Raw genomic sequence first — 23,044 nt, 5'->3', positions numbered from 1 at the left:
GCCCGTACTTCCTTGCCCTCCTGACACTGGCCGGGGACGCCCCCCCCCCCACCAGCCCCGCCAGAGAACAGTGGAGGGAGTGGGAGCGGAGGCCGGTCCGCAGGCTCTGGAAAGCCCCGCGCCAGGCCAAGCAAGTGGGAGGGCTCAGTGATGGCCGAGCTGGGCGGGGCTGCCCGCACCTGGGAAAATGGAGGTAGCACCGGGGTGGTGAGTGGCCTGGTGGTGCAGGCGGGAGCCGCGTGGGCATCCACCCCCCGAACAGAGCTGTGCTAGGGGTCACTCACAGTGCTGTGCCAGGTCGGGCGCTCGCTCTGTCTCTGGTTTGCCGCATTTCCCAGTTCTCGGCCGCTGCCGCCTCGGGCTGTTCAGTCGCGGCGCGGCTCGGGCGCTCCCAGGAATCTTCTTTAATGCCGGCCTGAAACCTCGAATCCTGAATAGGGCAGCTGGCCGCCTTCAGCGCGGCCCCGGCCTCTGGGGTCCTGTCTGCATCCACAGCAGCCCTGGCGCCGTGTTCCCTGTTTCGAGACTCGCTTTTGCAGCTAAGAAACAGTTCTTTTCTTGCTCCACACTTCAAAGCTGTTGCCTGTAAATGAGGCAGCCTTTCCTGCCGGGGGTAAAGTGGCGGTCACCCCCCACGACCGGTCAGCAGCAGCGGTCCTCCCTTAAGAGATGGCGAGAGGAAGGTCCACAAGTTTCCCGGCTGCCTGAGGCCCAGTGGCCACCTTTTCCACCTCAGCTACTCCGTGCCGCAGCCGCTGCCATCTTGAACTGAAGATCATTTCTTATTGAGCAGTGTTCTTTTCTTTCATTCAGGTATTCATTTATCTGCTGTACTGAGAGTAGCATTTTATTCTGCAAGATATAATAAAAGTATAGACTGCTTTCTCCCCTGAAGCCTGATTGGAATATAAAATAAATGCATAAAATATTTTAGAATCGGAAGATTATATGGTTCGGTACCTTTGTGAGACTTCAGACCATCAGTATTGCAGGAATTAAGAGTAAGGAGAGATTAATGATTACCAACCATTGGTGAGAGGCAGCTTCTTTAAGAAATTGCTGCCTGACCTGGACTTTGAAGGATGAGTACAATTTATGTTCTGTGGAGCGGAAGTTACAGGTAGGGTGGCAGAATAAGTATAGCCCTGGTGGAAGGTACAACATGCCAATAAGGTGGGCATGAAGATATAGTACTTTGGGAAGAGAAAAGTTTCAGAATGGTAGATCTCATACAATATTGAATTAAATATTTGCTGAGCTCAGTAGGTCAGAAGTGTCACTTTTTTCTTTATTAAACTCAATCACTGATGGCTTGTTTACTCATATTTTTCTTTTTTTTTTTTTCTTTCATATGAAAGTCAGATAAAAGGAAAAAGTTAGTTGGAAATTTTGGTTGATTTTAGTTCACTGAAAATTTGTTGCATTTTATTGTTTAAACGGATTCTAAATTTAGAGTATAACCTGATCCAAAGCCTCAGTTAGTGACTGGATTTGAGTATCTTGTGTACTGTACTTTCCTGATATACTGCTTTTTCTTTTTTTAAAAAAATTAAATGTGTGGTTTTATTTTAGAAAAGCCAATAAGGGTTTGAAGAGTATAAACCCAGCTGAGACAGCACCCTCTATGCGATTGCTGGCCTATGGTAAGTTAGAACCACATGGTGTCATTAAGAAAAAAATTAGACTTGGCATAAAAGCCATAATTCTCTTTTGTAACTTTTTAGATTTCAAATAATATTTTATTACTGCATTGGCTTGTTGGTGTATACTATTTGTTTATTTTTCCAGCTTCCTTATGTAAAGGAAAGTGATTACAGGTGACCCTTATCTGTATGTCTGTTAAATATTAGCCAGGTTTGAAAGTTCGGTTTTAACATGTATACACTGTAGCTAACAATTTCTAAGTGTTGTAACTGTTACTTTCTCTTCATGTTTACCATGACTTTGGCTGTACTAGGAGGACTCTTCATATTAATGCAGTTAATACCTCTGCATATTATTTTTTCAGAATTATGTTTAAGGATTAGATCGAGGTCCCTAAGTCAAGTCACCTCAATTTGGCCCAAGAATGATGCCTTACAATACACAGTCACCTCTCAAGCTCAACTCCAGTTCTAAGCCTTAACTCTATAGACTCTGTTATCATAAATGCCAGAGCTTTAGCATCGTATCCTCCTCTGTCCCGCCTATTGTGCCTTTCTAGATCTTCGTTTTCTCTCCTTGTTCATTTCTCTGCTGCATTCCACTATTTGTTTCCTTTCCTCTTCCCCCTTCTCTCATCATTGAGCCAAGCACATGCCTTTCCAGAGCCAGCTGTCCACTACTTCAGCAACAGCATATACACCCTTCCCCTTCAACGAAATAGTCTTTAGAAATTTAATTTGAAGAGAAATCACAGCAGGAAAAGGGTTTAACTGTGTTTTTCTTCCTCTTTAGTTTCTGGCTTGGGCTTTGGAATTATGAGTGGAGTGTTTTCCTTTGTGAATACCCTGTCTGACTCCTTGGGGCCAGGCACAGTGGGCATTCATGGAGATTCTCCTCAGTTCTTCCTTAATTCAGGTATGTGTCTGGTAGCTATGAATGTTCAGGCTTCTAATCTAAATGGTCATTGTTACTGGAGTTCACTGGCTTAGAAATTCCAATGAATAGGAATTTACGTTATGCCTTTTAAAGGCAAAATACTCTTAGGCACTACAAAATGAAGGACCTAAGAAAATAAAAATTATGGTTAGAGTGTTTTAGAATTTTAGAGTGGAACATAGCTTGCATAAAATTTATTTTTATTTTGCTATAGTAATAATATTGCTATATAGTTGAAATATTAAAGTCAATTTTCATAGACTATATAATCTTTTTGTTTTTTATAATTTTATATTTATGTTCAGTATAAACCCTAATCTTTAGTTAATTTGTCATATTGGTGCCTCTTGGGGATAGGCAGTATAAGTTAGTCTTGAAATCAAGAGAAAAAAAAATAATAGATGAGTTTTTTTATTCAAAGATGTGGCATTAAAGAACCAACCCATTTCAAATTGCCTTTTCATCCACCAGCTAAAAATTGTCATCATGATGTAATGATCACAAATTTGAGAGTTGGTAATGTACATATTTAACATAAGATTTCTCCTAAATTCCACAAGAAGACCCTTTAAAAAGTAGAGGGTAAACACACACTGTATTCTTTATCTCAACAACATTTATACCATTGAAATAAGTGAACCCATGTGCACATTCATTTAATTACATCATTATTTGTTTAATATCTTTGCTAACCTCCTTAAGGAGTTTGCCCTCTAGTAGGTGGAATAAAAAAAAAGCAAATAAGCATTTCAGTAACAGTGTAAGGTAGTAATAGAAAAGATATAGAGGTACGGCCTATTTAAAAAAAAAAAAAATTGTTGCAGTAGTTTAGAGATATCCTGCATGCTATTGTGATCTCCAAACTACTCATTCACCATTCTCAGTGGACCCTCTGTTTCCATTTCAGTTCAGGCCTTGACATCTTTTTTTTTTTTTTTTTTTTTTTTAATTTAATTGAAACATGATTGTGCATATCTGTGGGGTACTGCATTGAATATTGACAACCATGTGAATCCATTCTGTATGCAGCCACCGAACTAACCTTCCCTGTTTCAAAAATGTTTCGGTTTTCCAAGGTCTACAGGTTAAAGTCAAGGCCCTTTAAATATGGCTACAAATTAGAGGACAGGAAAGTGTGTTAATGGATCATACTTATTTAATGATGCTTCTGACATAGCAAATTATCTTTTTAAACATTCCATAATTATAATATTTCTGGCAAGCTTTTTCATGGTTATACTGAATGTGTTAAGATTTAAAAACAATTGTAATACTAATAGCAAAAGTCTATTAGAGTCTAATATAAATTAATAAAACATAATCATTGGGGGGATCTGTTAGTGTTACAGTTTTCTATATGTTCTTATACAGACTGTTAAACTGCTCTCTTACACTGCTACAGACCAATTTTCTATTGATCCTCGTTTGCCAGCTTCTTTCACTAGATGGTGCTAATTCCCTTTAGTGAAGTAGGCTGTTTTCATAAAACTAGCTTAAAATTATTCTTTTGGAAGAAAGTAAAAGAAAGATTTGCTAGCAAATTGGGAGTTGTATTTTTAATTTCTATGCATTTAAGGGAAAAAATCAAGATTTAATAAGATATCTTAGTGTCTTTAGCCAGGTTAGGATGGCAGACCCACCATGTTGTGAATATGTACCCATAGAATGAAAGAACAGCTGTTACTTGATCATGTGCAAGTTTCTTATTGTTATAATATCACTCTTTGAAGCATAAACTTTGAATTATACATTTAAGAAATAAATTTGTATTACATTTGAAAATAACCCCAAATTTATATGTATTTGTATTTGTTATATATTACTTGTAACTGCTGTTTTATCATTTATTTAGACACAAGCTCATTTTTAATTTGTCTGTTAAATTTATAAATTTATGTTTACATATTCTATTACAAATGCCTAAATAATAATCAGAATAAGTAAGGAATATGGGGTTACTAATTAGTATATCTATGTTAGTGTGTGTTAGTAAGATATACACTATATGAGAACTATGTGTACATAGGTTTTTATTAGACAGGCATAGTTTATAAATAATGTGTACGTATAAGTAAATTCTTTTTTATTTGTAGTTGTGTAGTAGGCTAGCATTAAATTTTATGAGAATCATTGTCGTTTCTTGCTAATGCTGTATTGAGGTGAAAGTATAGGAATTGAAGTCTTATCCTGTCTTATTAATTTAGTATGTTGGGCAAGTCCATTTGATTATTTAATTAGTCATTCCACAAATAATTATTAAGTGTTTTCATTCAACAAGAGTCATTCCAAGCTTTGAAAATACAGTCCAGTTAATGCTCATACCTTCCACTCATAGTGGGGAATAAAGACAAGCAGCTAATTACAGTAAAGCGTGAGAAATACTGTAGTGAGGAAGAGCCATGAGAGCACAAAGAACAGGCTCTAAGCCATGCTTGAATGGTATTGTCCTTTGCTTTGGAGCATTTATTACAGTTGTGATTAATTGGCTAATGATATAGTTATTTGTTTAACATCTTTCTCTCCGGTAGTGCTAAGCCAAGTAAGTACAAGGACCACATCTGTCTATTCACTGCTGTGTCCGCAGTGCCTTGTGGAGTCCTTTGTTTCTATATGGCACTCAATAAATATTTACTGAGAAATGAAAACTACCACAGTTCATGGAGGAAATGCCATTTGAGTAGAGATTTACTTAAAGGATGAATAATAGCGATGCAGGCAAAGGAAGGGAGTTGTCAAGAAAGGATGTTCCAGGCAGAGGGAGGAGGCTTTTTCCCTCCAGGCCTGGAGGTAAGAGAGACATTGTTGACTGGGCAAAGGAAATACTATACTTCCCTCTAACCCTCAATTTCCTGATCTTTCATGAAGGCCAAAAATAATGCCTAGCTCAGAGTTGTTAAGAATTAAATAAAATTAATTTAGATAATATATATTTAAGTGCTTTATAAACCCTAAAATGGCCTAAAAATATTATCAAGTTAAGAATTTGGTTCTTGGGATGAAAAAACAGGATTTAGAGAGAGTAATTTCTCTAATATTATGTGGAATCTGGGTTTATCACTCTAAATTACCTCCCTATGCTTTAGAAGAAAAATGTCTAACTCAGGAAAAAAGGACAGCTAATATTTTATTTTAAAACTTCCCCAAACCATTTCATTTCTGTTACATTTTCTAGGCAGTGCTCTTATCTAGGTAAGGTTTTAAACTTTTTAGCCACTAAACCTTTCATTAGGCAAAATCAGTATGGGTCAGACCACATGTGGAGTGTTGTGTTCAGTTCTGAGCATTGTGATTTCATAGGAATGCTGAAGAACTAAAATTCATGTAGAAGAACATTGTCAGCATGGTGAAAAGGTCTAGAAGCTGGGTCCTCTGGGATATAATTGAAGAAAGAGGAATATCACGCTTATAGAAAAATAAAAATAAGAGGAATGTGGGAGATGCAATTTCTTGTCCCAATTTGTCATTTCTTGTAATAGAATTACATCCACAAACTTGCATGGCCTCATGGTGGCCAGAGTGTACTTTCCTGCCCTTTGACTTTGAGTTCAGTCATGTATCTTGACTTGGCCAATTACTGCAGATGATGTAAGTCAGAGGCTTAGAAAGCACTTGCATGGTTGGACCTGCCTTCTTGGACCGTGATCATGTGCCATGAGGAGAACATGCCCTGGATAATTAATGTCCACTTTGCCTGTATCCCTGAATGAACACATATGAAGCAGACCTTAGGCCCTCCTGCAGTGAGGAGCCAAATCCAATAGCCTGCAGCAAAGCTGCCCAGCTGAGACCAATGTTAGTCAGCCAAAGCACAGTCAGCCTTTAGACCTGTGAGCATGAGAATAAATCCTTGTTATTGTAACCCAGTGAGTTTCTTTTTTCATTCATTCATGTTTTTGTTCACAATATTTTAAGAATAATCTCTATAATGTAGCAGTTTGTTAAAGGTTTGGACTTTTAAATGAAAGCTCTTTGCAAGCCAGACTGTCTCAATACCTACATTACCAAATTCCAAAGTAGTAGCGAAATGATCGACAATAGAGCTTAATCCGCAATTCTTTTCCTTTTCTGGATTGATTAGAATCTTAATTATCATAAATTATCACAACTAACTGCCACTGTTTATGATACAGTGACATTCCATTTGCTGTATATGTTGTCAATTTTGTCATCAAATATATATTTTTCATTATCTGTTTTCATTATATCAATAGTGTAACTGTCTTTCAAGCTGTTGAAATAACTGATAACAGACAATTGTACATCTTTTCACTAGACCTTGGACTATCATGGAATCTAGTAGCCTGTGGAACATCATAAAGTGTGCACATCACAGGCGTCAGTCTTCAGGCAATGTGTAAATGGGCAGCTCACTGTATTGCTTCACAGTTCTTCCCTGAAAGAATAACACAGACTGTGGCTCTAAGCCTTGATGGCTCTTCTAGATATGTTCGAGGCCACCCTCTGAGTCACTGATGTGCTTTTCTTTGCCTGGGTGAGTGGCTAGCCTCTGCTGACTACCTTTTGGTTCGGGCAGTCAAATGCCTTCTGTTTCTCCATCCTCTGTAGGCCTTGTTTCTTTTTCATATGTGAAATGGTCCTTATTTCTTCATCCACTGCTGCCTTTAATTTTTGGTGTTTTTTGGGTTTTGTTTCTTTTTCTTCAGTGAATTGTACAAAGATTTTTTTCATAGCCTTGATGAACAGAATACTACCCTGTAAAGATGATTTGCGTTGGACAAAAGTCATGTTTTTTGAACATTATCCAGTATGGTATCTTTCTTCATTCAGCCCCAAAGGAATATATGTTTTGTCCACTATATCCAGTATTTATTACTTGAAAGGGAAAAAAACCACCCTGTTTTCAACTTTATTGTTCAGTCTAGTCTTCCTCAGCAGCCTCACCTTTATCCCACACAGCTCCATGACTGTGTTGGGAAGGTGTGCTGGGAATCCTGGCATTTACCAACCTGCCCTATGCCCACTTCTCACTGAGGATGTTCTTCATTACTGGGACCACCTGCACCAGTTCACTCTTCTACCTCTCCACAGCTCTGCTAAACAGAGTCATAATGTTCACATCAGGGCCCTTGCACTGCACAACTTCAGTGAAAATTGTTCACATTGTAACATGTTTCATTGGTGTACTGGAGGTTTTCCAACTCTATTCCTGGAACAGGTTTTAGCCAGATTTTCCAGGACCAAATTTTTATTATGCTATGTTTAAATAGAAATCTTGGTGATTCTTTTGAGGAAATAATCAACCTTGAGGTTTACTTTAAGGGGTAGATCTATTGGATTTTATCACCTTTTTCATTATTCTGAAGTCCTTGCCAAAGACTTATACTTGAATTTTTGTCTGAGATTGAAGTCCCTTGTTTCAGGTGGTAAGCTGCTTTTCCATCTCAGGGACTTTCTCCTTACATTAAGTGGAACAACAACTTGAAATATTGCTGACTTTTCATCAGAAGTTCTGAAGGAGAGAAGACAGTGGTATGACATCTTTAAAGTGGTGTACCCCTGCAGTCTTCCTTGTCTCAGTTGATGCAATTGATGCAATTCCATCCTTCTGGTTGCCCAGGCCAATTATTTCATTGGAGTAATTCCCGATTCTTCCTTTTTTCTCATAACTCACATCCAATCCAACTGCAAATCTTATCTCCAATTTCCATTTAAATATCCATCTAAGTTCTTATGGTCTTGGTTTTGCTTTAAAATGGCATCAGGAATAGATTGGATTGAGAACTGGTTTGAAGCAAACTTAAAGAAAAGGTAAATCTGATGGTGTTGAAACTATTGTAGGCCAGAGACAAATACAGGAAGGTCCTAATTAATTTCACAAAGTCAAGGAAGCATTAATAGAAAGTAATAGAACCCTGAGAGTCCACATTCACTGCCTGAAGCTGAGCCCCCCATTAGGGAATTGTACCCCAGTCTCCTGGGAGCACTTCCTTGGACCCCATGCTCCCAGTGGCAGCTCCAGCCAATGAGTTTTGATGTGGTATGTTATGCAGCATTTTTTTTTTTTTTAATCTGTCAAAGAAATGCTTTATTAATACAAACACACACAAACTATAAAGCACTAAGGAATTTAAGTATCTATGTCATAGCAAACAGGTGGCAATTCAACATCCAGGCTCGACAGAATGCTTGAAGGAGACTGCAACAGATTAGACTCCCATGGCCGAGGGACCATCTTCACAGGTGAAGGGGGGCCCAGCTGAAACAGCTTTTCGAGTTCTCTGTCCTCATCAAGGATCATGAGAGGCACTCCATTCAAGGGGAGGTGTGCAATCTGGTGCTCTTCGGGCAGATCAAAACTTTCAAAATCTAGAGGATTGAAGGGAAAGAATTTTTCAATTTCTGGATAGGTGTCATCTGAGGCAGGAACAGAGCTTTTTGCTTTAACAGTCTTCTCAGTCATGTTTTTGGCAGAGATGGTTGGCTGTTTAAGTTTGAGGGGTCGATTAGTTTTTACCGACTTTTCTGTAGCTCTGTTGACAGTTCCCAAAGCCTTTCTAGCAGTTTTAGGTAAGGCTGGTGGAGCATCAAACATTTTGCCAACACGTGGTGTTGAAACCTGAGATTTCCCATCTAAGGCTTTGACTGAAGGCCCAGACCCCAGCTTCAGCCCATCCTTAGGCGCCACGCGGATGCCTGGTTCTCCGTTTTCCTTATCAACAAAGATCAGAGTAGCCATTCTGGATTACTCGTTCACTCGCGTTGCTCTCAACAGCCAGACCCAACCAGCACTCCGCCGTTATGCAGCATTTTTGCAAGAGTAGCTGACTAATACGTGGAGTTTTAGTTTACCACATATGGGAAAAAAAGGGTTGACTTGTATTTCTACAAAGAGCCTTCTTAGTATCATACAAGCAGGATTTCGAGAAGGATTTCTCAACCTCGGCACTGTCAACATTTCTTTGTCGAGGTACTTTCTTGCATATTGTTGAGTGTTTAACAGCATCCCTGGCTTGTACTCACTATATGCCAGAAGCACCCCTCTCCCATAGCTGTGGCAACCAAAAATGTCTGCAGACATTGACTAATGCTCCTTGGGGACAAAATCACCCCAGTTGAGAATCATGAGTTAGAGGAAGACAGATTTAGGTTCAGTTTGAGAAGGAATTATCCCACAGTGGCCCTTTAATGAAGTAAGCTCATAAACTGGAAGTATTTGAAGTGGGCCCTGTGAAATTGATTTTTTCACTGCGTAGAGGACTGGATCGGACAACTTCTAATGGGACTCCCAATGTTAACTCTCCGCAGTGATGAGCTAATTTTAGGAGAGTGTTTCATCATTCTTCAGCATTTTCTGGGAGAACTTTAAACACAATCATATCCATGGCAATCCATTCAGCTTATAACAATGCTTCAGTAATATTTTCATAAATATGAAATGCTAAATGTATTTGAATAGTCATTTAAGTTGCTTTTGGGATATCTCCGTTATGATCTTGTTGGTATTATGGGACAATATTACACTTTCCTTGCTGCCATGTAATATGAGATGGTTTCAAATGTATTTAATCTTGGAGGATGTAATTTATTAGTAATATATATACATTTATATTACAAACCAGGTCACAGAATTCTCTTATTTTTTGAAGTGAAAATTCTAAGTTAAATCCCTATTAGGGAAAGGCATTTTCAAAAACATTAATTTACTTTTGTGGCCTGACTCCTACTTGTGCTAAGTGATTGAGGATCTCTCAAGAATCTAGAGTTTCTGCAATCAGCATGGCTGGAGTAGAATATCCCACTGCACAGAACTCTGATACTCCAGGCCCTTCTAATACTTAGAAAGAGAAGCCAAAAGTCCATTTGTGTTTTCATCCTGCCTCTGGGCCACTGAGGCTAAGCCTTGTCTTTGGGGAGTCCTCCTCTATTACTGCCACTACAGGCAGTAGACCTTGGCTCTCTCTGACCTAGTTAGAGGTATCCTGACATTGTCTGGGGAAGCCAGATGACAGCAGTTTCTGTGCTGGCAAGAATCCAGTATTAGCATCAGTTGCTATCTTAGGCCATTTTCTTTCCAAGGACAGAAAAGTAGATATTAGGAATGAGGGAGAGAGGGACAAGTGTGCAAATGAGGATATTTATGCATCTGTGTGCTAGAGCAATAGGGGTATATTCAGGAAGGGTAAGAGAGCCAAATGCTAAATGTTGCCTCTCAAAGATAACATTGGAACATTTTGCTTAGAATTGGTTAGATTGAAGCATTCTCTACCAAGAGATTTGACTTAGAAGATTATTAGAAGAGGAAATCCATTATCAAACTAGACAGCTATAGTTGTCACAAATAGATGAATAGTACTTGTTAGAATTATTCAACTTTCTGATTAGGGTTCCAAAAACATTAGAAATTATGGAAGATCCTTTCATTAATCTGGATTATAAACTAATTTTAATATTCTTATGGTTAACTTAGAGAATTTTTTTCTACTTTTAAGACTATTAGAACAAAGCAAATTTTAGGATTAGATTCATTGAAGGACTTTTAGAATTTTACATTTAGGAACATGAACTGAAAAAGATTTAGTAATTAAAAGGTAGTACGCTAGAGATACTATTAGCGCATCTTCATTTCTAGTTGGAATTAATTTCATTTATTAATGAGAAATATCAAAATACGTGATACATGAATACATGAAAAGTATCAAAGTACATGTATGTGGCAGAATGGTTTAGATATCTCAGTCTGGTTTCTCTTGGACCTCTTACCAATTCCAAAGGGAATAAACAATAAATCCTAGTATTCTAACATAGCACATTGTGATAGTAAAGGCTAATGATGACCATTGAAGCCAGCCAGAAACTAGTACAAGCTGTATAAATAAGCAGTAAAGTAGGAATGTAGAGTGTTTTAGTAAGTGTCTGAGAGATCCCCTTTAGATTTTGTGTTAATAAAACAGTAAACTGAAAGGATGGGGCAAGGTTTCATGAGACTGTGTTTTGTGTGTTGTGATAGCCCCAGTGCCTGGCCCATAGTGGGCACTGAATAAATGCTTGTGTGGATTAATGATAAAGGGGAGGAAGAAAATAAATGTAAGAGTAAACAAAGTAAGAGGAAGAAATAATCTGCAAGAGTGAAGACAAGTGCATTTTGGAAACAAAGATACCCAGGAAACTTGGATAAATGTGGTAATTACTTGCTGTTTTACCTCACTCTCTCACCTGATAGTACAACTCAGTAAGGACCCTGGCACATTCATCTTTGAATCTACAGACCCTAGCATATAGGAGCTGCAATTTATTGAAAAGCTATGGTTTGCCAAGCACTGTTCTTCCTTACAGCAACCCTGTGAGGTATGTTATCCCCAAAGCTGCATAGTGGAGCTGGGATTTCAACTCAGAATTGTCTGACTTCAAAGATAATGTACATAATAATTTTTAGGGCAGACTGGGTACTCAGTAAGTGTGTTGAGTGTAAAAGAAAAAGGCAGGGCAGGAAGGAGAAGGGTAGGTATCAGGAAAGAATTCATTGAGGAGGTGGCATTTGAGTTGGATCTTAAATAAAAGTAAGATTTGGGTATGGTGAAATGGGGCAGGATGGTGAGGAGGAGTTTTCAGGCAAAAGAGGTAATCTGTTCAAAAAGAAAAAAGAAACACACACACACACACACACACACACACACACACACACACAGAGAAGTATAGACAAAGTAAAGAAGAGTTCTGTTTTTCCGTCATAAGGATGCATTTGAAGACTAGTAGAGGATATGTCAAGGCAATTTGCGTCCAGATTGTGGAGGGTCTTGAATGCTAGTCTGAGATGTTTGGACTTAACTTTAGCAGCAGAGAAGTCCATGAAAGACTTTAGCAGGGAGAACCAAGAAATATGGACCTAAAATTTGGGAGCAAGGTCAGTGCTATTGATGTCTTGAAGATGCTTGCCTGAAACTCCCAGAATAATGGTCTTTTGGACAAGAATGAACTGAAAATTCCATTAGTAAGAGCATTTTCCAAGTAGTTGAACTCTCGGAGTTGACCATAAGAGCATAATTGGCTAGTCTCAATATTCATGGTAATGCATGAAGAGAAAGGCAAACAAAAGCTGCCAAACAGATGACACATTAATGATGTCATTACTTTCCCTTGCCATTTGATTGACATCAAAGTGGAGAGGAACGGGTAAAGGGGCATGAAAGTCAACTGCAGTGTATATTGAGAAGTAAAATTTAAAAAAGAAAAAAGAAAACAAGAAAAAAAAGAAAAATGGGGAAAAAATTAAATTAAAAAAAAGAAGAAGAAGAAAGAAAACCCTTAGAGCATGAACGCTTTATGAATTAGAAAAAAATCAGTGTTTGCATTTGTGTCAGTTTCTGTCTTGGTCTTTTCTGACATAGAGAAACTTTAAAACTTAATTCCTGGGCAACCTTCTCCAGGCATCTGTCACCAGGGGAGCTTCCCTTTCCAGGATCCCCACTGGAAATAAAATCATCATTTTAGTTTAGTCTGCCATAGGCTCAAAGTTTTAAAAATTATTCCTCTTCTTCCTCTTTCGTTAAAATTTTTACTGTCACTTACTGAAATGATGACACTGTTGCACTAGATGTAACAGCTTGCTTTCTTCTAACCACAATAGTTATGTCTTTTTAATATTGTTTTGCATGTTTTTTACTTCTAGTATATGAAATAATGTGCATGTTTTCCCTGTATTTGTTTTCACTTCACATTATATTCTTGAGATCATTTATATTGTAGATAATATAGTATTCCATTGTGTGAATACACTGTGATTTATTTATACATTCAGGTAACAATGGACATTTTTTGTTAATACAAATGGTGCTGATACAGATATTCTTGTACATATCCCCATATGAAGATGTGCAGGAGTTTCTCTAGAGCAGTGGTTCTCAAATTTGATATGCATCAGAATCACCTGGGAGGGCTGTTGAAACATGATTGCTGGGCTCCCACTGCTATTGTTTCCGATTCTGGAGGTATGGGGTGGGTTCCAGTAATCTGCATTTCTTATAAGTTCTCAGGTGCTGGTGATCTATTGATTTGAGAACTAACTGCTTTGTGGTATAGATATAGTTGTGGAATTACTGGAGTGAAATAAAGAATGGAAGTTTTCCACTTTTATTGGTAATGCTAGATTGTTTTCCTGCCAGCAGTGTGAAAGAAAATTGTCAGATTGAATGTTTGCCTGTCTGATGGGTGTTAGTGTACCTTCTTATGTGGCTGAAAAAGGAAATCTGTATCTCTTTTTTTCCATGTTACAACTTGCAGAATATATGGAATTTGCTCACTTTAAAGAATGTTATCCAGGACATAGGACTTAAACACACACACACACACGCCTCACACACGTAGAAGCAGTATCCCGCAGAAAAACCTGTGGGTGCTGATCAAACTTAGTGCCAGTTGCTTAATAAGAATCTTAGATAATATTGTGATTTTTAATATTTTGTTCTTCCATTGACCTTTTTGAAAAAGCTCTGAAAGGAAATTTTACTTATGTGAGAAGAGAAGACTGGTCTGAGCAGAAGATATTCCTTTTAATTGCAAAAGATCTCCTTAATTAGTGTGGAAGGCTAATGGGGAAAAGCTGGCTAGATTTTACAATAGTCTTATTGCTTCCTCAGGGAAACTGCTTGAAAGCCAGATCCAAGTTGACTTTTTGTTGAACACATTCACTTTCTAGACAAGAAGCTGCTGAGCAGATCCCTCATTCAGAAATCTTTCTTTTCAAGTTGCTGTTAAAGCAAATGGGTGTCAAGGTCCTGTTCTGTCAGATGGTGGTTAAACTGTCTAACTGCAGCACAGTAGACCCCAAGAGCCTGTGTACAGTGACAGGGCACTCAGTGGGCTTTAGTGTCTGTTGTCTTTATGAGTGGCACTAATGGTTGACTATCTTTCAGCTTTCATGACGCTGGTTATCATATTGCTGCACGTGTTCTGGGGCATTGTATTTTTTGATGGCTGTGAGAAGAAAAAGTGGTACACCCTTTTTATAGTTCTCGTAACCCATCTACTGATGTCAGCCCAGGTGAGTATTGCCACCGTGCTCAAACTGTTTTTTGAAGCTCAAGTCCATACATCTAAAATGGTAGATTCTAGGGCTGGCCCGTGGCTCACTTGGGAGAATGTGGTGCTGACAACACCAAGTCAAGGGTTAAGATCCCCTTACCAGTCATCTTTTTAAAAATAAATAAATAAATAAAATAAAATGGTAGATTCTACTGTAAATGAAATACATATTCATGGGAAAATTAGGAAATTTAGAAAAGTCATTTAAATAAATGAATGAGTCCTCTAAGTTTTACCACAGAAAAACAACCACAATTTTTGGTGGGTATAGTCAAACCTAAAACAGTCTTGCATTATGCTTATGTTATGGAGCACATCTGAAGCAATTTTCATCTTATTACAAGTCTGTTAATATAAATTTCTTTAGTTATCGTAATGCTGTCTTGAATATCTTTGTGCATGAAACTTTTTCCATCCATTGTTTAGATTTCAAGCCATGGAATTATGAAGTCAAAGGGCATGAATTTTTTTTAAGCACTTGATGAAAATTGCTAAAATACTCTCCATAAGGGTTGTACCATTTTTACTCATTCTGATCAACACCAAGAGCATCTATTTCACTCCCTCCTCACTGACATTATAATAATGCCAGTTTTCAAAATAAAATTTAAAAAAAACCTTGAGGGCTGGCCCCGTGGCTCACTTGGGAGAGTGTGGTGCTGGTAGCACCAAGGCCACGGGTTTGGATCCTATATAGGGATGGCCAGTGCGCTCACTGGCTGAGCGTGGTGCAGACCACACTGTGCTGAGGGTTGTGATCCCCTTATCGGTCAAAAAAAAAAAAATAAAAAAAATAAAAATAAAAATAAATATATATATATATATATATATATAAGCTGTGTTTATCTCTGGGTATTGGGATTGTGGATTCTTTTATTCTTTATAGTTTTTGTCATATTCCAAATTGTCTACAACATAGCACTTTTTTTTTTTTTTTTAATTTTGTCGATATACATTGTGGGTGATTATTGTTGCCTACAACATAGCACTTTTATAATCACAAAGAAAGTTATATGATAAAGCACATTTCCTTCTTATGGATCCAATTGGCTATTCATTCATTCAACAAATATTCTATTGAGTGCCTTCTGTGTTCCAGACACTGTTCTCGGTGAACAAAACAAAGATTCCTGCCTTTTCAATCCAGTAATCTAGGGGAGAGACAGACAATAAACAATAGACATAATAAATACAAAATTAGTATGTTACAAAGTGATTGGTTTTATGAAAAAAGGAAAAGTAGGGCAGAATAAAGGGATGGAGCTGGGGGAAGAGGATGTCACATTTCTTAATTAGGTGATCAGAGTAGGCTTCATTATGAAGATGACATTTGAACAAAGAAATGAAGTACAGGTGAGGGAGTTGGTTATCTAGCTGTCTGTAGAAGGAGCATCCCGGACTGAACAGCCAGTGCCAATGTTCTAAGACTAAAGAATGTGCTTGGCATGTTTGCAGAAGCCAGGGTGGCCAGAGCAGAGTGAGAAAGGTGGAGATGAGTAGGAAATACTGTCAGGGAATTGATGGTGGTAGGGAAATAGGAGGTTGGAAGAGAGATCCACATCTAGATAATGTAAGACTTTGGCTTTTACTCTCAGCAAAATAAGGAGTCATTGTAGGATGTTGAGAGGGACATGGTCTGGCTCACATTTTGAAAGGCTCACTTTGCTGTGTTGAGAGTAGACTATAGTGGGGGAAGAGATTACAGTCCTCAAGGGAAGGATGGTGAAGACTTGGGTGAGATAACAGTGGAAATTAGGAGAAATGATCATATTCAGGACATATTTTTGAAAGTAGAGCCAACAGTATTTCCTGACAGATTAGGTGAGGCAAATAATGTATAGATGTTGGAATTTCTCAGGGCTTAGTCTTGACTTTTCCATTCTCTCTAAATAGCTCCCTGAGAAATCACATTCATGGCCATGACTTTAAATTCTGTCTATAGGCTGTGCGTCCACATTTTTTTTCTAGCCTAGTCCTCTCCTCTGAGCCCCACACTCATATATCCAGCTGCTTATTTTGAAATCTGCCTTTTGAATTCTCCCTGTGGACTTGATTCCCATTCATCATCTTGAGCTTGGTCTTCCTCAAGTCTTTGTCATCTCATTGAATGGCACCACCGTTTACCTAAAGCCAGAAACATGAGAGTCGTTCTTGTCTTCTTCCCTTCCCTCACATTCAGTCAATCAGCAAGTCCTGTCATTTCATGTTATCCACTCTCCATCTCCACCACGACCACCACCACCCTGGTCTAAGTCACCATCCAGTACAATATCTTCCTAACCCTGCTTTCACCGTAGCCTCTTTTAATCCATACTCTGCAGTTTTAGAAATCTAAATCAAGTCATTCAGGTCCCCTACTTAAAACCCTTCTATGAGCCTCCATTGCACTGAGGATAAAATCCACATTCCTTAGCAACACATTGTGTAGGTGACTCTGTCTTCCTCTCTGACTTCATCTTGTAGGCTTCTCCCTCCATCCCCGTACATCATCAATATTGACTCTTCTCAGGTTCGTAGCCTCACCGAGCTCTTTGCCCTCTCGTGGCCTACACAGACAGGGTTGGCTCACTCCTCCTACTATATGTCTCCATTTAAATGCCAGTTTCTTAGGGCCTTCCTGGACCACACTAAGTAGATCACTTTGTTCTTACATATCCTAGTATCATCACAATTATAATTACTCTGTCTTAATACTCATCACAATTTATAATTAATTTGTTTCTTTGTTCATTATCTTCCTTATTAGCATACAAGGGTTCTTCAAAAAGTTTGTGGAAAAATAGAATTAAAAGGTAATACAGATCTTTCCATGAACTTTCTGAAGTACCCTTGTATAAGTTCCATTAAAGTAGAGACTTTGGTTTTCGCTATTGCCCAACACAGTACCTCTCAGCATTCCATTAGAGCTTTTTAAGTGAATAAACTTCTGGAACCCACAGCAATTGTGCAGCTGAAAGACAGACTCTCTTCCCTCATGTTCCCTTCAATACTATAGACTCATACTAAAGTAATTTGGACTTGTCTCACTTTCTTGCAAATTCTAAGAGCCAGTTAACACAGAAAAGAATATAAACAGGGCCAAGATTTTATAATATGCATCTTCTATTGGGTATTTTATTAGGTTCTGACTAATGACTACCTTCTAGTGTTGCCATTTGAATAGAGCAAAGCACAGGACCTAGAGGCCACTCTCTGTTGAGCAGATTAGTTCTACTCTACTACTTTGCAGGTCCTTAACATATGACATGCATTATGTGTTTGGTGAAAGTATTCTATATTTTCCTTTACTTTTGGTTATTCCACATGTTTAATTACCCAGGCTGATTTATTTTTCCTTTGCAGACCTTCCTCAGTCCTTATAATTCAGTAAATCTGGTGTCAGCATATGTAACCATGGTGCTTATGGGCACCTGGGCATTCTTTGTTGCTGGAGGCAGCTGCCGAAGCCTGAAACTCTGCCTGCTCTGCCAAGACAAGGACTTTCTTCTTTACAGCCAGCGCTCCAGATAACATCTGGGAACCAGTACCTCCCAAACAACAGGCTGCGTCTTTAGAGGAAGCACAACTGTGCCTTTTTTTAAAAATCCCTTCTTATGGTAGAATTTAGAAAAACTCAGACTATCTAGATGCAAGTCTCATTCATATGGCTTTCATGCAATAGCTCTCCGAAAGGGAGACATCAGTGGTGCACATTCGAATCACCTGGGTAAACATAACAAATATTGGTTCTGGGCTCCACCCTCCAGATTTAACTGGCCTGGGCATCTGCTAATGTTTAAAACTTCCCAGGTGGTTATGTACAGCCAGGCTGAGAACCATTGGTGTCCAAATGCAAACTTCCTGAGAACCACAAGTGAATGAGAATCTGGTGTTTAGCTGTCTCCTAACTGAACTTGTGCTGAGCAAGTAAATGTCTAAATGTCAAATCCTGGTTAGCCTTTATCTTTTTAAGTTCTGAAGTCACTAAAGGGCTACTGCCTCTGTGAGCCATTTCCATGTGCTTCATTAGTACCATCTTCTGAGAACATGGTAGGCCGTGCTTCTCAATGCAATAATAAATTGCACTGATTTACTATGCTAACTTAGCCAAAGTAAGATATTGATTAATAAGCTGTATTTTTCTGAAGCTTTCCCATTCTAGGTTTTGCTTTTTGAAGCATTACATTGTTTTTGAGTATAATTCAGTTTCTTTAACTAAAAATGATGATTTCTGACTTCCTTGGTGGGAAGGCATTATAAAAATCAAGAATTTTTTTTTTTAATCGAGAATTTTTGTGCAACTTCTATGAGTCTTCCCTCAGTTTAAAGCTTTTCATAGGCTCTGCCCCGAGGCCACTGGCTTGTTTACCATCCGAGTGCAGTTGCTGAGCTAGTTGAGATGAAACCCATTGTTTACCTCTGAGTGGCTGTGCAGGGAGCTGAGCGATGTGCTCCAGGACAGGCTTCACTGGAGCTGGCGGAACTGCAAGCAAAAGCATGAGGAAAACAGCCAAAAGAGTGATGTTGACACTTTTGACTTGTTCCTGTGATACTAAACAGCACTTTCACCCAGGTGGGTACAGTGTAAGATTGGAAATACATCTTAAATCGACAAATTTTGTGCTATTACATAATCCATATAATCTTCAGATCTAGTAAATGTCTCTGGGTTTTGGTAGCAGATACAGCCTTCCCTTTATAGGAATATCCAAGGTGTTCATTCAGCTTCTAAACAACCCTTTTGATTTCTTTTATAAAGAAGAAATGCCAGTGAATCATGCCTTTACTAACTAGAAATTGTTCCCAGTTGATGTCTTTGGGGGAGCTGATAGAATGAAATGGAAATTACCTGTACATTAAAGTGATACCTCAGTGAATCCCACATGTGCAGTAGAAGATCCAAAAGTAATAGGAGCAGCAGTGAGAGGGCTCAACAGTGACATGACAGATGGATGAATTTGGCAGTACTGTGATGGGAAAGAATAATGAGCATGTTTAAGACAGACACGTGATCAGTGTTTTGGGCTAGCCATATATCATTCCAGAGACCAGAACCTTGCATGTGAACTAGACCTTTATCAATATTAGTGAAACTCCCTCCCACACTTAAAATATTAGAATATCTCAATTTAGAGATACAAGATGAGTAGGGCTTTTAGGAAGGCTGCAGACAGTCTGATAAGCAATTACAGTTACTCTCCTAAAGCTTAATTCAGCACTACTACCAGTGCTTATGCTGGAGTTTGCAGTTTTCCAGCTTTAAACAAGACTTTCCTTAGACTAGAAGAATCAAGGGCATAGAGACTGAACAGTTAAATTTACTGTGCTGAGTCAAGGGGAATGAGTACCTATCAAAACAGGATTTATTCTTATCATAACGTGTTATTCCTTGATGAATAAAATAAGAAAAATATATAGTTGGTTATTGCTATTGACTTACACATCTCTTAAATGGATATTTAGATAAAATATTTGCTGGTTTGTAAAGTGTAGACAATTTGAGAATGTTAATACTACTCATACTTGAGCTCTGAGAATGTTCCCTGTACACTAATAATGTTACACTTAATGTTAAGTAAGGAAGCTGGGATATTGTAAAATCTCATTTATAAAAACTCAGACAAGAAGAAATTTATCTTTGATAGTGAGACTGTTGTCTTACTGCAGGAAATTATTTAATAATCCTTGGTTACCTATGAATAAAGGTAATCCTGATTTCTCTTAGAATGTATTGCCATAGTCAGCTTTGGCAGTGTTGTTTCAAATAGCCTTGCTTTGCCTCATGCCAAGGAAGCCCAGATGAGGAGGGTATAGTCTTCTTCTATTGCTGTGTGTATATTGAAATACTATTTTTTTTTTTTTTGCATTTGTTATCTATAATGAACTTTCTGAGCCCTGATAATATTTGGAGAGGAGGAGATAGTGTTCGGTGTTGATGGTGTATGCTGTCCTTCATGCAGGATTTTCTCAGTTTGGAAGGAAATGTGGATATAGTTAAAGTTGACCTTGGGATACTGAATATCATTGCAGCACTTGAACATGTTGCCATGTGAACAATAGAGATTGATTTTGTTGCTCTCTAATATAAGTTGTATTCATTTTTAATTCATTTGAAGAATGAACTGGAGAAGTTTTGTTACCTCTGTCCCAGCCTGCCTGACTGGCAATATGGTAGCGACAGACTCTTATAGAGCATCTTAATGAAAACATGGCTGAAAGGAATTAATGATGATATCTGTAGACCGCATAGAAAATGGCTTTTGTTCCCAGTGTTAATATTTTTATTCTCAAGCACATTTCAGTGTTTGCCGAGAGTGGCAGATTCACACCAGGAATGCTAGGTGTTCTTATCCATAGAGTGGATGCAGTATAAGCAGTTGTAACAGAAGCTTTCTCCGACCTGGTACACTTCCTGCTTGCCTCAGTCCATCCCCAAAACAGGCAATAGCAGTCAGTGTCGGCTCCAGGGCGACACTGAAGGCTTGTTGGCTGACCAGGCAGAGTGGCAGTCTGTCATGGGCATCAGCAGCCCGCTTCCTGAGAAGAGCTCCTTGAGGGTGTTGCCTTTTTTTGGCTAGGGTTTTTCGGGGCACTTCTATTCCTAACTTCAGGTAGACAAGATATATGTCATACAAAACAATTTTAAATTGCTTTGCTTAGAGCATTTTGTTTATGATTGCAATGTTTACATTTCTTATTTAGTAAGAGGCTTTACTTAATTTTGTTACATTTTAGTGTTTAGGAGAGGAGGGTACTGTCTCTATGTAAAATAAGTAACACTTTATGTACTTTATACTGTTATGCCATACGTACTTGCAATATCAGACCTTGCATTCAGTACACGATGCAATAGACTCTTTCCAGGCCTGTATTTTTCAATGAACAATAAAAAGATTGTTTGGCACTGCTCATTTCCCATGTTTCCTCTTCTTTGGGATAGTGTATCCTTCAGTGTCTGCTACTACAGTTTTTGTCTCTTGTAAAACTTGGCTGTACATTCTGTTGTTTATGACATCAGTTGGGAGACTTTTATCAAAGAGAAATTCTTTATCTGATTTAAAATTCATAACGCCTATTTCATATCTGTGTGTTCAGAAACACTTTGGTTCAGAGAAGTTCCTTGAGGTGTCTTAAACTGAGAAGAGGAAAATCCTCAAAGATCCTGGAACCTCACTTTGAAAAACCTCCTAAATAATTGTAAAGTAGTGAGTTTATAAAATATCACATAATAGTGGCTGAAGATTGGAGTCAGGTGAAGAGGAGAGCACAATTTAGTTCCTACCTGGTGACCCTGCGTAGCTTATAGAATCTTTTTGCTTTTCCTCCCCTTGGTGAGGTGACAGTGCAGCGAGGGGGTCAAGCTTGGCCTTCGCCATCGGACAGGATATGTAGGGAATCATTTTGACCTGAAACTCAGAACCATCTGATGCTGGTTCACTCTGGTTTGAAATGAGGCCATTCTAAGTTCATGCTGATTTTATCATTGGATGAAATATCCTCAGGGACCAAGGGCTCTTTGCTCTTAACGTGTAAGCCAGTGGAAGAGGCACACATTTCTCAGGTATCAGCCTAGATTCGTGTACAGTTTTATTGGCTTTTCCACATTGAAACTGTGCCTCTAGTTCAATTATTATTTGTTTGGCATTTAGTTGCAATGGATATTTCCCTGTAACCAGCCTCAACATATGAGAAATCTCCAGTGGAAAGAAGTACATATTTTACTTTCACCTCACTGAAAATACTGAATGGAAGTAACCACTCAACTGGCTTATGGTTCCAGTTTCAGTAGAATTGGGGGTTCAGTACATCCTAAAGTGGCTATAATAGATTATGAGCCTCAACCAGGTCCTGACTTTCAGGCTTAATAAGTTGTAGTTGGTGCTTGTTGCTTAAGTGTGTATCACTATAAATCTTCCTTCTACCTGGTAGTAAAACTATACAATTTTTAGTGCTTGCACAAAATCAGAGATTGAGTTTACTGTGATTACTCAGGGCTTACCACACACAGAACACTGCTTTAAATGCTTAAAAAGGATGGAAAGGAATAAAATGGTAGGGATCTTTGTCCTTGGAGAACATATAATCTAACTGCACAGATTAAAACACATAAATATTATTTTAAGGCAACTACAAAATGCACTGCAAATTATGAAATATAGAATAGCTTGAATACATAGATGATGCTTAAAATCTTAGGAGTGGAGGAAGGGTATCTGTGTAGGGGATGCAGATCAAGAAGAAAAGGTGATGGCTGAGGACTGAACCCTGGGACACTGGAATTGAGAGGTTGAAAAGGGGAAGAGGAGGAGTCAGTGAGGAAGGAAGGAAAACCAGGGAATGTGGTGGCTTGAGAGCCAGGAGAAAAGGATATCAAATGCTGCTGAAAAATGAGTAAGGACAGGAGAGAGAATTGGTTGCGTATGGGGAGAGGGAACTTGCTGATGAC

At 38.5% G+C, this 23,044-nt stretch overlaps 2 protein-coding genes across 3 annotated transcripts in view; one reads left to right on the top strand and one right to left on the bottom strand.

The window, feature by feature from the left end:
- APH1B (aph-1 homolog B, gamma-secretase subunit) overlaps positions 1-23,044 on the top strand; it is a 37,719-nt gene that overhangs the window by 9,308 nt on the left and 5,367 nt on the right. Inside the window, exons 3-6 of one of the 2 annotated variants that reach the window (XR_010022898.1) lie at positions 1,573-1,643; positions 2,437-2,559; positions 14,451-14,578; positions 17,962-19,171. Coding sequence is in view for 1 of the 2 variants with exons in the window: in XM_063089341.1 (XP_062945411.1) it covers positions 1,573-1,643; positions 2,437-2,559; positions 14,451-14,578; positions 17,962-18,129 (490 nt within the window). In the remaining variant the exon portion in view is untranslated. Of the gene's footprint in view, positions 1-1,572; positions 1,644-2,436; positions 2,560-14,450; positions 14,579-17,961; positions 21,478-23,044 lie in introns of those variants that run through there. The other variant, XM_063089341.1, reaches the window with a different exon arrangement.
- LOC134373780 (securin) lies at positions 8,629-9,319 on the bottom strand. Its single transcript, XM_063091802.1, has one exon. It carries the CDS (start codon positions 9,275-9,277, stop codon positions 8,669-8,671), a length of 609 nt encoding a protein of 202 aa, XP_062947872.1. The 5' UTR covers positions 9,278-9,319; the 3' UTR covers positions 8,629-8,668.

The sequence above is a fragment of the Cynocephalus volans genome, chromosome 3, assembly GCF_027409185.1.
Source record: "Cynocephalus volans isolate mCynVol1 chromosome 3, mCynVol1.pri, whole genome shotgun sequence".
Classification (NCBI taxonomy): domain Eukaryota; kingdom Metazoa; phylum Chordata; class Mammalia; order Dermoptera; family Cynocephalidae; genus Cynocephalus; species Cynocephalus volans.
This window is presented reverse-complemented; position numbering and strand designations above follow the sequence as displayed.

Coding starts and splice junctions, on each gene's coding strand:
- LOC134373780 (XM_063091802.1), bottom strand. CDS start 9,277: ATGGCTACTCTGATCTTTGTTGATAAGGAAAACGGAGAACCAGGCATC.